The sequence below is a fragment of the Solea senegalensis genome, linkage group LG18 (assembly GCF_019176455.1).
Source record: "Solea senegalensis isolate Sse05_10M linkage group LG18, IFAPA_SoseM_1, whole genome shotgun sequence".
Taxonomy (NCBI): Eukaryota; Metazoa; Chordata; class Actinopteri; order Pleuronectiformes; family Soleidae; genus Solea; species Solea senegalensis.
Genome location: NC_058041.1, coordinates 3,744,727 through 3,760,248, shown reverse-complemented (window position 1 = coordinate 3,760,248; position 15,522 = coordinate 3,744,727). Strand labels below are relative to the sequence as shown.

The window sequence follows — 15,522 nt, the reverse complement described above, 5'->3', positions numbered from 1 at the left end:
GTGTCACCACGTGTTGGAATATTTGCATCACGTTAATGAACGTATAGTTATTGTACATAACGTAAAGTCCCAGACACACACTTCCAGTTCTAATGTAAAAGGACGAAAACCGTCCTGAAAGGAAATCGTAAACATGTTTGTGTCTGAGTTGAAAGAGACTTTGCAGAGAAGGAGGATGATGGAGCTCATTTTCCCAACTGTGGGTTTAAAAGTTGAGTTGCAACAGCTTTGAGACTTTTTGAAATCATTTAATTAAAAGTATTACATTAATATGCGCCACTAGATACATGCATGCAAATGTGATACATAAACCCTCTTTTGTGTTTGCTCATTTTTAATTAAATCTTAAGAAAGATGTTGCCTCCTTCTACAGTTGGGGAGCATTATTACTCGCCTGACAACTCCTTAATTGAGCATTATCTTTTACTAATAACAACAGTGTTGTTTTACATTTTGTTTGGTTTCATTTCCCTGTAACGTTACCTCAACATTTCCTGACATAATATCCATCTTTTTCTTTTATATTTGGAAGCATTTTCTTCTTATTATTTTACTTATATTATTTTAAATAGTTGTGTTGATCTTTGATCTTGTAAAAGAGATGTTTGATCTTATTATGACTTCCTGGTAAAGGTGAAATAAAAAAACAAGTAATATATACGTGTCTTGATTTGGATTTGCTGAACTTAACCGGTAAAAAAAAGACGTTTGGAGGAAGATATTGAAGCACAATCACTGAACCGTATTCAGAGGTCTCAACAAAGAGCAAAAGCGGAGGAATTATAGCCCGTGTTTAGCAGCGGCTGGAATAACAGGAGGTCAGATAGAGATGTAAATGTCCTTTCTAACACCCACAGCCACCATTGTCAGCGTCATTATCTTTCTAATAACTCTGCCTCTGTAATATCCTGCAATACAAAAGACAGATGTAAAAAAAAAAACAAAAAAAAACGCCTGGTGCCGGTGTTACGGAGTCCAGTTATGAAAAGAATGCGGCTTATCAGTGACCTGAAAGCGCTTTTGTTTTTCACTCATTCATCCTCTCACATGACTCACACACTGTGACAACAGAGCCCGATTCACCGTGAATAATGTTTTATATAAACAGCGTCTGATTTGATCGGCTGCTGTTAGCTAGCTAATTAAGCTAATGTATTCCAGGAGCTGGTTTAAAGACGCAGTGTGTTGGATTTTGCGGGCGTCTGGGGAGCAGGTTGTGTATCGCACAATTTTTTGGTTATTTAGTCTCTTATTAGCTTCTGTAGAAACATGGCAGTGTAAGTGAGAAAGACCCAGTGGACTTGTTAGCAAATAAAACAGGTGGATTTTTAGTTGGAATCACACTTTCAGGTGATTATATGTTAAAGAAAACATAATTATACACATGCTTTTCTATTTCTATCTCTTTATCTCTTAAAATGCAGTCCCTGGTTGCCTTTTTAACAGTGGTGTAATAAAACAAAGTACAAATTAAGTACAATATTCACGTATCTGTACTTTAATTTGTTTTTTTATATTTCTCGCAACTTTTACTCTACTACAGTTCCTAATTAAATTGTGTGCTTTTAGTTCACTACATTTCCTTTAACTATCTTTGTTAGTTAAAAATCAGAAGAAGAAGAGTTGGTAATAGTCTGTATTTATATAGAGAGCTTTTCTAGTCTTGATGAGAGGCTTTAAACTACAGTTTAACAGAGCCAGGATCAGAAAATTACTTTTGATATTACAGTACAGTAACCGTCATATACTTTAAGACTTTTAGTTGTAAAAAAGTGACTTCAACTTCTAAGTATCCCTTTAACGTACTTTAGACCGCTTTTTACTAGTTTCGACCGATTGTTTCTGGGTTTCACTACAAACTCAGAACTTCTTTTGGATTAGAGATGAAATGTCTTCAAGAAAAACCTTTAAGTCTAGTTGCCACTAGGGTTGCCAACTGTCCCGTATTACAAGACAAAAGAAATGCCCTGTTCAGGACGGCATTTGTCCCATTTTCAAATTCAAAATATGTATTCCCTTTTGCCCATGTGCTGTTCGCGGGGGCAATTACTGGCTCAGATGAGCGCCATGTGTACGAGTGCTGCAGAGCACAGGAGGTCAAAGGTCTCCTTGATGTGTTTGGCTTTGGAAGAAAAGTTTGATTGGGCTAAACATGTTAGTGGTGATTCAAGCCGAGCCTTCTGAACATGTTGGTGTGATTTTTTTGATCAGCTACAGTGGCGCAAACGACGTGGTAGAAGCTGAGGTTTTGCCAATCCCACATCAAATTCTGAAACACATATAAACATATTTCATATGTTTATGTGCCGCTTTATTCGTTTGGTGTGTTCATATTTAGATGAAATCATGGCTAATTGGCAAAAAAAACAAAATCGGTCAGGAAGAAGTAATGAGCATATTTTCATACACTGTAGCCTTTCTGCATGTAAGTGTGTGTCTCTGGGAGTGCAGTGCAGGTTATTATTCATACCAGGTGTGGAAGGAAGCACTCACAGCTGTCCACTTGTATTAGGATTTCTCAGAACGGTTGTTAACACGAGGTTGGAACAGCCTCACAGAGACACACAGTGATATGGGAATTTGGCACTAGTATTATTATTAATTAACTTTCAAACAAAGTAGAGTGAACATTTTCATAGTAGATGAAATTTTCTAGTAGAGAAAGCTGATCCAAACTAATCCAAAATTACATTGACATGCATAGTTTTGTGTGAGTGTTCCCCTTTTTTGAGACTTAAATGTTGGCAACCCGAGTTGCTAGCAACTCAATGTGTTTTGAAAAGCCATTGACAGATGTTTCAATCTGCTACTATTTGTTGAAATCCTTTTTCGCGTCCAGATAACATTAAATTAATAAATGAAGTCTGGAAAAAAGGGAAATAAATCTGGTGTAACAGGCATCGAGGAAAGTAATAGCAGGAAACACTGCAACTGATGCTCATTCAATCCTATAGCGCTTTTCCACTATACAGTTGTAGCATGACTCGGCTCAACTCTACTCGGTTTATTTTGCTTTTCCATTAATGATAGTACCTGGAACCTGGTGTTTTTTTAGTACCTGCTCTGGCGAGGTTCTAAGCGAGCTGAGCCGATACTAAAATGTGAGTCAAGAGCCCAAAGTCCAACACAAGAATCAAACCAAAAAAAATACCGCACTGTCGATCAGTTAAAAAGACTTAAAACGTGTTAATCTCCAACATTTAGCAAAGGAAATGTCTAAAATCTCAATATTTAACAGTGGAGTCTGGTGTATTTAGCGACAGCGCTGACGAAAGCCGACGATCGTGAGCCGAATCCAAACGCGTTCAGTCGTATTTTAGTTCTTTTTAATGAACGGATTCTAATGATTCAGTAACAACGAAAACAACTGCTTTCGTCGCCACTAGTTTGTGTGTTTGTGACGCGTATAACACGGCGTTGAGGCAGTTTCGTGCAGCCGTGCTATAACAAACTCCGCCCACGTTGAGAAGGAACTATAGTAATGGGAAAACGACCCAAACAGAGTAGAGTCGAGCCGAGCAGAGTCGTGCTGGAACTGTCTAGTGGAAAAGCGCCACCACACCACTGCTCTCTCGTCACAGTCGTCGTTAATGAGTGACAGGTTCACCGTTCCATCCAAAATAAATCAATAATCATTTTTATTCCGTACGGCAAAGACACCAACTTTCTTTATTGATGGCTACCTGGACATGAAGAGGTTTTCAGAAACAATTTAGCGCCTATAGCTTTCAGTGTATTCCTGGGATATTACCAGAAATGTCATATATCTCAGATAACAGTGATGGATGAAGCCAGCTCTGATAGAAAAAGAGAGCGTGAGCGTTGTGTAACTGAGGTGGAAAAACACACCAGAGTCTGTTCGCTGGCCTCTTTGCCTGTTTGTGTCTCTCACCGGAAACTCCCAAGGCTCGATAACCTGACGTCGAGTCTGCTATTCCCTCTCGGGTCTTAAGTCAGGCAGAGCACTGGGCTAATTGACTGATAGAAACTAACCAAGGCCTCATTAAGTCATTGTTTGAGCTCCTGTGCACTCTCACCACAGGAAGCAATGAAGATGAATGGGAGGAATTTACACCATGGGAAGCTAAGTTGCTGCTGATTTGTTATTCAAAAAGAAAACACACTCACACACATACACGGGAATAAATATTGCGCTTACCTGCAGTTTGACCTTCACTGCATCAATCGTCATAACTTTATTCTGAAAGATAATGGGGGGGGAAAAAAACACAACAGTTGTAATAAAAATATAATAAGAGCAGAGAGGAAATCATTAACTCTTGTGTGTGATAAGATTGCACAAAAGTGTAAAAAAGAATAACAACAAAGAAGCAACAAAATGAGGCATTTAAGAAAGTGCTAAAGGGGAAAGTAATCAGGAGTCGTGTGTGGTGACACTGATGTATGATGCTCGCTCTTTTGTGACCACAGTTGCTGTAATAAGGGCTTGGCCTTTGCTGCGAGGCACGCTTTTATCACAGTGATGATGTCAGTACACACACACACACACACAGCCATTCTTGTCAGGACACTGCATTGACTGCCATTGATTCAGACAGACTTAAGCACAATTCAAGTATTAGCCGTAAACTAAAAAGGTTCTGCTTCATTAAGACCAGGTTCTCGTCTCCATGGTCAGGTTTTATACCAGAAAAGGTCTTACAGAGGCAACACACAAGAACACACACACACACACACACACGCTTTGTTTCACACAGTTGCATCATTTACCAATAATGCGGTTGCCAGGCAATTTAGCATAGTGCAACACACACACACTGCACTCGGAAGCTGGCTTTTATCAGCTCTGGCATCTTTATAAATGAACACCCACATTGACGGTCACAAGTTGCCGCGGCTACGAAATGATTTTCAACTTCATTCTACTCGACAGAGAGCAGATTCAAAGCCCGTCATCTATCATTACCGGAGATACTGGCAAACAAGACGGATGAGCGCGCCGGCCCGGTCAGGACCCAGCGGGACTGTCAGCAAAGCTACGTCACGTGCTTCAAGGGCAGGAGATATGAGGCAGGTGTCCAACTGGGAAACATGTAAAAAAACTAAAACCTGCTAATGTGTGCTTTTTAATTCACTTTAACTTTACAGTTTTCTCCAAACACACAAGGTCTCGCTGTCGACGGTGATCCTCTGGGCTCATTATTCATTCCCCGCTGCCTCTTATGATAGAGAGGAACATGGTCGTAGAACTTCTTTCTGCATGCAAATACAGACATGAGTGCACACGGCCCCAATGTCTCTTTGTTGATTGGACACTGAATTGGGATTTCAGTCATGTGCTCCGAAGGTCCTCACGGGGCAGAAGATGAAACCCTTGGGGAAGCTCGGTGACTGCATAAGCAGGTAAAAAGGTGATTTATGGCTTTAAAAACATGTGGTGAGATGAAAACTCAGAAATCTCACAATATAAAGGTGAAGCTGACCGGTTTCTAAACTCCTTCCCTAATAGCGACTGTCCAAACAGAGCATGGTTTGGTTATTAAATCAGCCAGACTTTGTTTGTCCAAAGTTTGATGGATGAGACCAAGGATCAGCTACTTCCAAGTTGAAATCCTTACACCTGCACGTTACCGTGTGTTTGCACAGAGAAAACACAACACTTTGATGAAGCAACAAAACTGAGGAGGCAGAGATTTTAGTGGACGGGAAATTGCACCCAAGAAATAAAAATTAATAACATGAAACTGCAATCATGGCCTTTTTATTCCTCCTGTAGCTGTAATATGTACAATGAGGGAAATGTTCAAACCTGCTCATACAGCACATGTTATCCACATCCTAATGAGTCCACATTATCAAACTAAACATAGGGTTTTTTTTTAGGAGGTGCATGATGAGAATTTCTGCATGTTGTGTTCCTCACGATAGACCCATTCATTTTTAATGCTAACAGTTTTGCAGATCTTGCCCTTGAGCTGCAAAATGTGCGTATCCTGAGACACAATGTGAGCGGCAGCACAGTGAAGCTGCAAATTCAATTAAATTAAACTGCAGTTTGAAATTGAAACGTTGGATACAGGAAGTGGAGATACTTGTTTACATGCACGGTTTAATCAAGCTAAGGCCGTAGTCTGACTAAGAGAGGCAACCGGGCAACCTGCCGAGTCCGAGTATACATGCGGAGGAGAAAACCAATTTATAGGTGGCGCTGCATCTCTCTTGTGGTTGCTGTGTTGTCCAAAGAAAGACGCCGTATGATTTCTGGCAACAGTACTGCAGTTTATACGTCATCTCGTTCTACGAGAGGAAATGTTGGTATATGAGCAAAACGCCCAGTCCGACTCCAGTCCGACTAAGAGTAATCGGACTATGAATCCATGTAAGTTTGTCCGACTAAGACTAACTTGATTTTTGTCAGACTAAACCAAAACCAAATTATTGTCTTAGTCAGACTTCTAGCATGGAAATTGAAGCTGTTTTAACCTTTTAGCACCAAGGTTCCAAAGGTCCTAACCAAGAACTGGTTCAAGAACTGGTCATTGGGGTGTACTGTACGTGAGAATATTTGGCTATATTATTTTAAGTGACGGTTGGTCAGAGAAATGCACGACAATCCTCAATTTAACTCATCACACAAACAAATTGGTTCTATTTCCTCTACTTATCGCTGCATCGCCTGCACCAAATGTTCCTTTGCCTTCACATACGGTTCTGTGCTCTGGTGTCTGGCCCTCAACATACTTTCCCCCTCATTCTTAATGCATTTCATCCATATTACATGGTTTTTTTTTGTCAGTTTTATTTAGTTTTTCCTTGCACATGGGGAGCAATTCACGGCTCCTAAGCCTCGTTCTGACAGCAGAATAGCACATTAATGCCACGGAAGAGTAACTGCTCATGGGCCGCCACGGGAAACTGGAGGGTTTTGCACTGTTGAAAAGTTTATACCAACAGAAGTACGAGAGAACTCTCTTCTACTGAAGTGTATTTCCTTAGGGGCAGGAAATGCACTCACTTTGTCCGACAGTGGAGGAGCCACGAATCCCTCTTGCATTCGGCTCCGTAAAATGATACAAAACCCAGAATTGTTCAACCAAGAATAAGTTTTACATTTTTTCGATTCTTCAAAGTAGCCACCATTTGCTTTGATGATGGCTAATATAGAATTGTTTCTTGTTCTACACTGTGTGCTTTTCCTGACTTGATTCCATGTCATTTTATTGCACTGAAAGTTCTTTTTCCGACATTAAGTTCAATGTTTCTAATATCTTTGGTTTATGGACAACACAAAGACATTTGAGGACAATGTCTTTTTCAGGTTGAGGGAATGCACGGACTGATGAACAGATTGATTAAGAAAAGAATTGAAAGGTCAATAGATAATAAAAAAAATAACTGTTTTATTAGTGAATGCAACGTAATGTGTCTTTTATTAATGTTCAGCTTCCTGCTTTTAAATTATACATATTTCAAAGACACTTTCATTCGTTTGGTACAATTTACTAATGTAAATATTGTGTTTTCTTAATATTTTCTTCTTAATTTTCCTCTGTGTAAAGAGTTAGAACAGGTGATCCAGTTACACGTGGGTCTTCTATAAGTCAGTGTGTGGACTGTGGCACTTTGACGTCAGTCATTTGTAGTCTTTGGTTGGGAGTTCGGGGAAACTGGCCTTGACGTGCAAACGTGCACATAATGTGGAAGAATTCAGAACAGCCACAATACAACACTGTTGTATGTACCTTTATTTGTCCTTTCCCGTTTCAAAATGCTCTTCGATTGGCTGCTCTGCTCACTCCCTGCTCTTCTAGTTGAGAAAGTGATGGGGGTGGAGTGGGTAGCAACGCTAGCAGGGATTTTGGCGAGTTACACAGTCAAATCTCAATACTTGTCAGGAAAAAAATTTCAAGTAGATATTCTACCCTCATTGTTTGGCCCCCGCTGCTGAGTATTTGCTACACACAAATGATCCTAAAGCCAATTTAGTGCAAGTAACACAATGCGATAATTTATTATTATTTTAGTTGTTTGTGCACCGACAAAAAGGTGCAGCCATTTAAAATCCATTTGCTACCGCCCCAAATGGGAAGCACTGCATTCAGCGGTGCCAGATCCGCCAATTACTATTAAAAGTAACCAGCGAAAGCTTCGTTTGGACTCATTGGAGCTTTATTGCGCTTTGTTTGTTTCCTTTATGCAAAAAAAAAAAAAACACACACACACACACAGAGCGGAATGACTTTGTTAATGCCGCCACGCACACAGTGACACAAAGTGTTTTGACTTTGTCCCGGAGTAAAGATGTTCGCAGCACTGTGTGTAGGCTGCCTGTTTACATAACTGCAGAGCCTCAACACCAACCTGAGGAGTGTTTCAGCTTCCATGCGAGATCTATCACCTTCCAGGGCTGAGCAGATGGAAATATGTGAAGCAGTTTCCATGGAGAAATTAGGAAAAAAGACTCTTTAGCCAATCTGGTATGTACTCCCAACCAAGCAATTTGTGTCCAAGAAGCACTGGACATAAGCCCTGCATGTAGTGTTTCCAAGTGTTGGTAAGAATTTCTACTACTATGAATAAAGCGAAGGCCCAAGAAACAACTTTAAAAACCCGATATGAAATGGAAACTGGAAAGTAATTACAATTCAACTTGAGGGTGCTCAGAACACGGTGTCAAGTTGCATGCCAATCCATCATGTAGTTTGCATTAGAAACCAAAAATATTCAGCCTGAAAGTCAAGAGGATCAACACAGTCAGTCGGCAGCGTCCTCTCGGGTCAGTGGTACCTGTACAGACTTCTACATTCATCCATCAAGTGTTTGTGGAGATGTCCCAGTGGTAAAACGATTCAAAATCCAATATTGCAGTTTCTCGAGGCTAAAATAATATTATTATTAACAATAATAATAATAAGAAGAAGAATGATCTGCATTTGAAGTCTGACAGACCGAGACCAAGAGGAAAAACAAACAGAAACGGGCTGAGGGACACACATGTGAATCACACACCTGTCCACACGGAGACGCACACATCTCTGTAACCGAGTACGTGCAACGTTGGCGAGAAACATGACAGACGAGGCAGGTGTTGCTTCTCTATTTAAGGTGGAATTATCTCTGACTCTTGTTTTTTCCCCTCAGCTATTACACCTGAACCAAATGTGAAGTCCAATCATTCAAGAATAGTCTTAACCCTCCTTTGACCGTCATGATATTCAGGATTTATTTGGATTTTATGGCTGTAGAATTGTCAAAAAATGTTCAGTAAGTGAGAGCTTCTGCTTCCTTTTTTCCACGATAACTTTCACTTTCCATATCTGGCAGTTATTCAACCGTTTAGGATTTACACTACTGAGAAGTTGACGACATAAACGCGTGGCGCTCTGGTGAATCTCGTCTGTGATTGGTCCTGAGGTTCTACCGTAATGACAAGTATATGAGCGCAAAGCTCTATTCCTCTGCTCTCCGGTATCCATCCATCCACTTTATCCTCCACATGAGGGTTGTCACATCCTGGACAGGTCGCCAGCCCATATTTTTTTTTACTTTCTAACGGTCTCAGAGTTAAGTTAATGAGAAGTACGCATGTCAAATCCTGTCAGTGGCGACGTGATTGGTAACCGGAGGCTTAATTTGTTGACAGAACAGGACATCTGAGGTTTGAGATAACACTATTTGGCTTTTTACTCCATTTTCCAAATTTTATAGATGAAAAAATATGAGCAGATGAGTCAATAATGGAAATAATCCTGAGTTGTAGCCCCATTCAAGATTCAACTATCTCATAACCTGAGTGAATCTAAACGAGTTGAAACAGTCATGTGTTGCTTTAAAGAGATAGTTTTTAAGATTATCTTTAATCTGAGCTTGAAGTGTGATCACCAAAATTGAAATGGGTTCGTCTGTGAGCACAAATAAATATTTTGAATTTGAAGAAATTCCTTCCAGACCTTTTCACAGATAACTGGTGATACAGATGGATGAACAACATCTCAAAAACAACAGGACTCCAGCAGCCACGGTGGTCACTGGTGTGGAGGCATGAAAATACCCAGACTCTGAGGACGTGAGCATGGCACTCGCACACACACACACACGCACACACACACACACACTCCTCTCTTTACACATAAGCAATAATCTGCATGGGCGCCCTGGTAATGATTTTTCAATAAAGCCAAGGCTCTGATTCCATCTCATCGACACTCATCTGCTCTCTGCACTCTCTTCTCATTGTCCTCCAAACCTCTTCACTTACTCTCTCTCCCTTTACCCCCCCTTTCGATCCACTTATACTGTGATGAGCTTCACCAGAATTACTCACTAACCAAAGTGGCAGAGACCAGAGGAGAAAAGGAATCTGGGTAGAGTGAAAAATAAAGGAAGATTTATTTTGATGAAATGAGAATTTACAGTGTGTCTGCTTTTCCTCTCAACAGTGTCGTGAAGCAAGCGTCCATCTGTTGAACGAGATAACGTAAGACAGCGAGGAATATACATATATATGTTATTCTTTTTGGAGGAATAGCCACATAACTCACAAACATCACTCGCAGGATCCTATTGCTCATTTTAGGCTTTTAAAGCTGGAGTAGGCAACATATATTTGGTTTACGGCTTAACAATTTCATGGAAACCTTTCAGCAGATTCTGTCTCCTGCCCTAACGAGAGACTTTGACCAATCACAGCGTGTGTGAAATTACAATTTCAGATGAATATATTGATCTATATGCAAGTTATTCTACAGACTGAAGAGAACATGTCATGGTACAGGCCGTGCCAGAGACATTGAACACAACAGACAACAATGGAGGACATCCAGAAGCTTTTTTCCTGGCTTGGTTTGCGCCCGTTTGCCTCAACAAAATTTAAATAAAAATGCAATGAAACAGTCGGATTGGCCCGGTCAGCACGTTCCAAGTCAGCTGCTATGAGTATGGTAATGAATAAACAACGGTTGCAGGCCAGTGACACTTTTCTGTCGCCAAATTTCCATCAGTACCGTGCCATTAGCATTACTCTGGTAGCCCAAGGGAAAAGGTACTGAATAACTGAGTAACTTTTGTATTGGTACTATTTCTAACACAAAAACTGTACAGAACCATTCCAAAACAAGACATAAGACTCAAATAACCAAAAAGTTAGTATGCAATGAGACTAAATTAAGTATTGTTTGAGTGATCCTGTGTACCGTAGCTGCTGTGATTGTGTGATTGTTGACTTCTGTAGATTCGAATGCAAGGTTGCGAACTTAAAAACACACAACTTGTTCTTTTGAATTAGCAAAGATCATAAAATAATCAAAAATAAATAATACATTTCAGCTTAAGACCCCGACATGTTCAAAGACACTACAATAAATCACGTGAATACCTTTTCCAGCAGTTTTATGAGGCAAACTTTTCATAAACAAACAAAACCGTCTCCTTTTGGCTTCCACCTCGATTTTGACTTTAATCCAATCCAGAGATAAACAACAAAGTTAAAACTCAATCAAAACACTTTAATAACAAACCCAAACACATCTCGTTTAATAACGTTTAATGTCTAATCACCGCTGCCTTAACGAGTGTTAATTATTTAAATTTGCCACCTCTTTAAGTTTTTGGGAGAAACTATTTGTTTCTCAGAGACACACGAGATGAATACAGACGACTACTTGTTTGACAAAGACACGCGTGGTCTTCAGGTTCCCGGAATCCACAATTCTGAAGCAAAAAGGGACAGAAAAAGAAAGTCATTTCCTCTCAATGGCCTTGGGTTTAAATAAAGTATTCAAACACAAACAACCATTCTGCTTCTTGGTGGGCCAGACAAAGACGGCGCGGAAATGTGGACAACATTGGACTTTTTGATGTACAGAGTGTTGACTAACTGCTAGTACAGCTGAGAAGGATCATCATATTAATGTCTGGACACCAAATTCTGTTTTGTTTAAACAATTTGAGGAAATGATCAAGTGTTAACTACAGTTCATTAGATGTTTTGATGCATCTAATGAACTGTACCAGCTTCTTCTAACTCTTAACGTCACTCATACAGTCCACGCCCCACTATACGCCCCGCTTTACGGTCCATTTGAAATGTACAAAATGTACACCGTGCTGTATTGACAAAGACCTGAAACTTGTGATTGAGACCATAAAGTCCTCAGGAAAATGTTTCCTGATGCTATAAATCAGGCTCAGACTCAGGTTCCTCATCCATGATTCTGCTCTTGTGACCAATTAACCTCTCAAACTCTTTGGATGTGTTTTTTTCATTTACAGCCGACTTCCAAAAAACACACATAGCTCTCAAATGTGTGCAAGAATTAGCGACATTTATTGGTCAGACTGCAGAATGGAGGACACCTCCGCTAACCCCTCCCATTTCTGAGATAAGGTGGAGTTTACCTAATAGAAAGGGAGTCATTCTGCCTCAACTGTGCAGTAAGTTTCACTTTAAAACACAAAGCTCGTGCTCTGACAAGTGATATTTTAAGTGTGTTTCATACAAACTCATTTAATCGTTAGTTCACCCAATATCTAACCCTCCTAAATTCTACACACTGGTCCTTTAACTTGAGCTACATTTCCTCACACACACACACACACACATGCAAATTTGTATTCATTTAACAGAAAATGGGACAAGAATCCTCCATATCTGGTTATTTAGATTAAATATGAAAACACATTCAGACCAAAGGCAGCGTGTGAAAGACAGAGCGATGGAGACATTCAAGCACAGACAAATGAGTATTTGCTCTCTGGTTTATCATTAACTTGCAGATTGTGTGTGTGTGTGTGTGTGTGTGTGTGTGTGTGTGTCGTTTTACACAGCAGGGCAAGAGATTGAAGCAGTTTTTCAGCAGTCTGCTGTTCTGCTGCTGTGATACGTCTGGAATAACACAAGCAACCACCTAAACCAAAGTAGCTGTCACTAGTCATGCTAAGCAAGGAGTTGTATCTGTGCAAGAGGCAAGGTTGTCATGACGATAACGGATGTTTGCTGCGTAGTTCTGTCCGGATCTAATGTATGTCGACTTGGTTTGGTATCAGACACGTTGTTTTCCATGACTATAGAACCTCCTCAACATGGGGAAATACAGGTGAACATGGTTGGGATTCGGCTCACAATCGGCGGTTTCCGGCCGTGCTGTCGCTAAATACCCTAAACTCTTCTGTTAAATATTGAGATTTTAGACATTTCCTAACGCATGTTTTAACCCATCTACAGTTGATTCATCGTGCTCATGACTCATCCGGTGACACTCTCTGACCAATCAGAAGCTTCACTGTCCCCAAGGGATGAATCGTATTGAAACTGGTGATTCTCTTTATTCAAATTTGAGTCACTAAAATGGCCCAGATTGGAGTCTGGCATTAATGTTGGTATAAATATTCAAACGCCCCATGAGGAATGACTTGTAATAACTTTGGTGCTTCCTCAGGTTTGACTCCAGTAAAATTAAAAAAAAAACTTTGTCCTCTACTTTTGACTTCATGTTTTTTTTTGTGTTTGGTGCTGATTGCACACATCAAAATAAAATCTCATAAAGTGAGAGTAGTCTATGCATATTTTTGGGTTATGTGACTAAATGTCTATTTTTAAACACCAGATTCAAAATGTAATCAAGCTGTTTGCAAATCCTTTTTTTTTTTTTCTCATACGTCATTTGGCATCAGGTCTGTGTTTTGGCTGAGATTAAACACTGATACTCTCTTATAATGTAGCCGCTGTACAGAATAATATGCCGCCATTACAGCGACGATCCAGTTACGTGCCATTCTGGTCACCTCCCTCTGCTGGACGCCCTTTTCATGTGACTCGTGAAAGGTTTCTCTGGATAAATGTAGTACTCACAGATGGCTCAGGTCAGGTAGAGGTTGCTTTACCCCATAAATACATAGCAAGAAATAAAGCCATCTGCTTCAATACATTTGTTCCCTCCGTTGTTGATATTTAATTGTGTGAACACCACGATTATTTCTCCCCCGGTGTTTTTTGAAGCACCAGAAAACCTCATTTTCTCAAACCCCTCGTCGTCCTCCTCATCCTCTCCACCCAAGTGGCCGCCAGTACGATAAGTTAATCCTGGCTTTGTCACCCTCTGTGACTTTCTGTCCCTCTGTTTTCACTTGTGTTGAACCTCCCAGCTCCCAACACATTTCCTTCATCCTTCTCTTCCAGTCCTGCAGCCACGTCTTACAGGACCCTTGTCAAGACTCTCCTACGATTTGGATATGCCGGGACGCACGGGGGCTCTTTCTGCTTCTTTGTCCTGTCACAAATGTCTTTGCTGAGGATTTAGCCCTGGGGGCAGACAGCCACACTGAGTTTAACTTGTCTACTTTAACATTTTTGGCTGGTCCACTCGTCTTCCCTTTCCATCTCAAGAGAAAGACTTTAACATTCACCCTATCACGTACTTCTGTACAAGTTCCCGGGGGAAATCACTCACAGGCGGCGGTGAGAAGAATCTGAAAGGAGATTTATATTACAATATTCCATCCACGCTAATTTAAATGAAACGCAGTCGGGTTTAATGATCCTCCACCTCAGATATTATGGAAATCACAAAGTCAGGGTTATGTTTTTTCCCCTTGTTTCAGAGTCTCCCTTTGAAAACGTCCTCACACATGCGACAGCAACTGAGCAGATTCTTCTTCTATGATTAAAAATACATATTCACACATAAACATTAACATCAGCCCTGTGATTACACTCTTCTTCACACGACAAGTGCTTCAATTATTAACCACAACATGTTCTTTATGACAAGCAAGGCTTGTTTTTGCCACACGGCCATCTTAGATTCAAATACAGCAGTGGTGTCACATCATACAATGTCTTTGGGTGTTGAAAGTAAAGCCAATGTGGGAGTGTTTGAAACATGTATTGTCTTGATTGGCCATCAGGGGGCGACTCAAAGCAAGTCAGTTTGTATGCAAGTCAATTTAAATATATTAAATATACTAAATACTGCACAGCTGTAGCAACAGATGAAGCCAAGAAACAATGATGTAGCAGAAAGTGGTAACGAAAAGGCGGCACAAAAAGCAAATATCACAATAGCAATAATAGCTACAACAGACAGAAGACGTTTTTAACGCACATGTTTTGATCTTTCTTGGTGCTCTTTATTTAAATCATAAAGTCACACCTTAGGCAGCATTTGGTAACACCTACTTCTTATCTCAGTGAACTACAGCCTAACATTTGCTTTGAAGCAGTGGACGTTTTTGGTTCCAACCCCTAGTTTTAGTTCTTCATCAGTGCATATTGTAAATGTTGGTCCCATTTAGTGGGGTACGGTTTAGGACATGGCTATGGACACAAAAACAGTGACATGCTGGTCTTCTCATTTTTAGTACGATCCACCTTTTCTGGTGTCCAAAATCAATATGACGTTGCACAAACGTCAAAATAATGGGCAGTTGACAAAGCGGTGGGTGGAGTCACAGTGGGTCGAGCCTCACAGCTTACAGCACCTTCTTTCTTGGGCTGCAAATCTCAAGTCATTCGTTAATACGCAACTACATCTTTCCCAGATCAGTAGACCTCTTCACTCAAGC

At 40.4% G+C, this 15,522-nt stretch overlaps 1 protein-coding gene across 1 annotated transcript in view; it reads right to left on the bottom strand.

Moving 5' to 3' along the window:
• Nucleotides 1-15,522, bottom strand: part of LOC122759519 (ras-related protein Rab-26-like) — a 49,625-nt gene that overhangs the window by 14,036 nt on the left and 20,067 nt on the right. Inside the window, exon 3 of the mRNA XM_044014445.1 lies at nucleotides 4,160-4,201. Within this exon, the coding sequence (XP_043870380.1) occupies nucleotides 4,160-4,201 (42 nt within the window). The remainder of the gene's footprint in view (nucleotides 1-4,159; nucleotides 4,202-15,522) is intronic.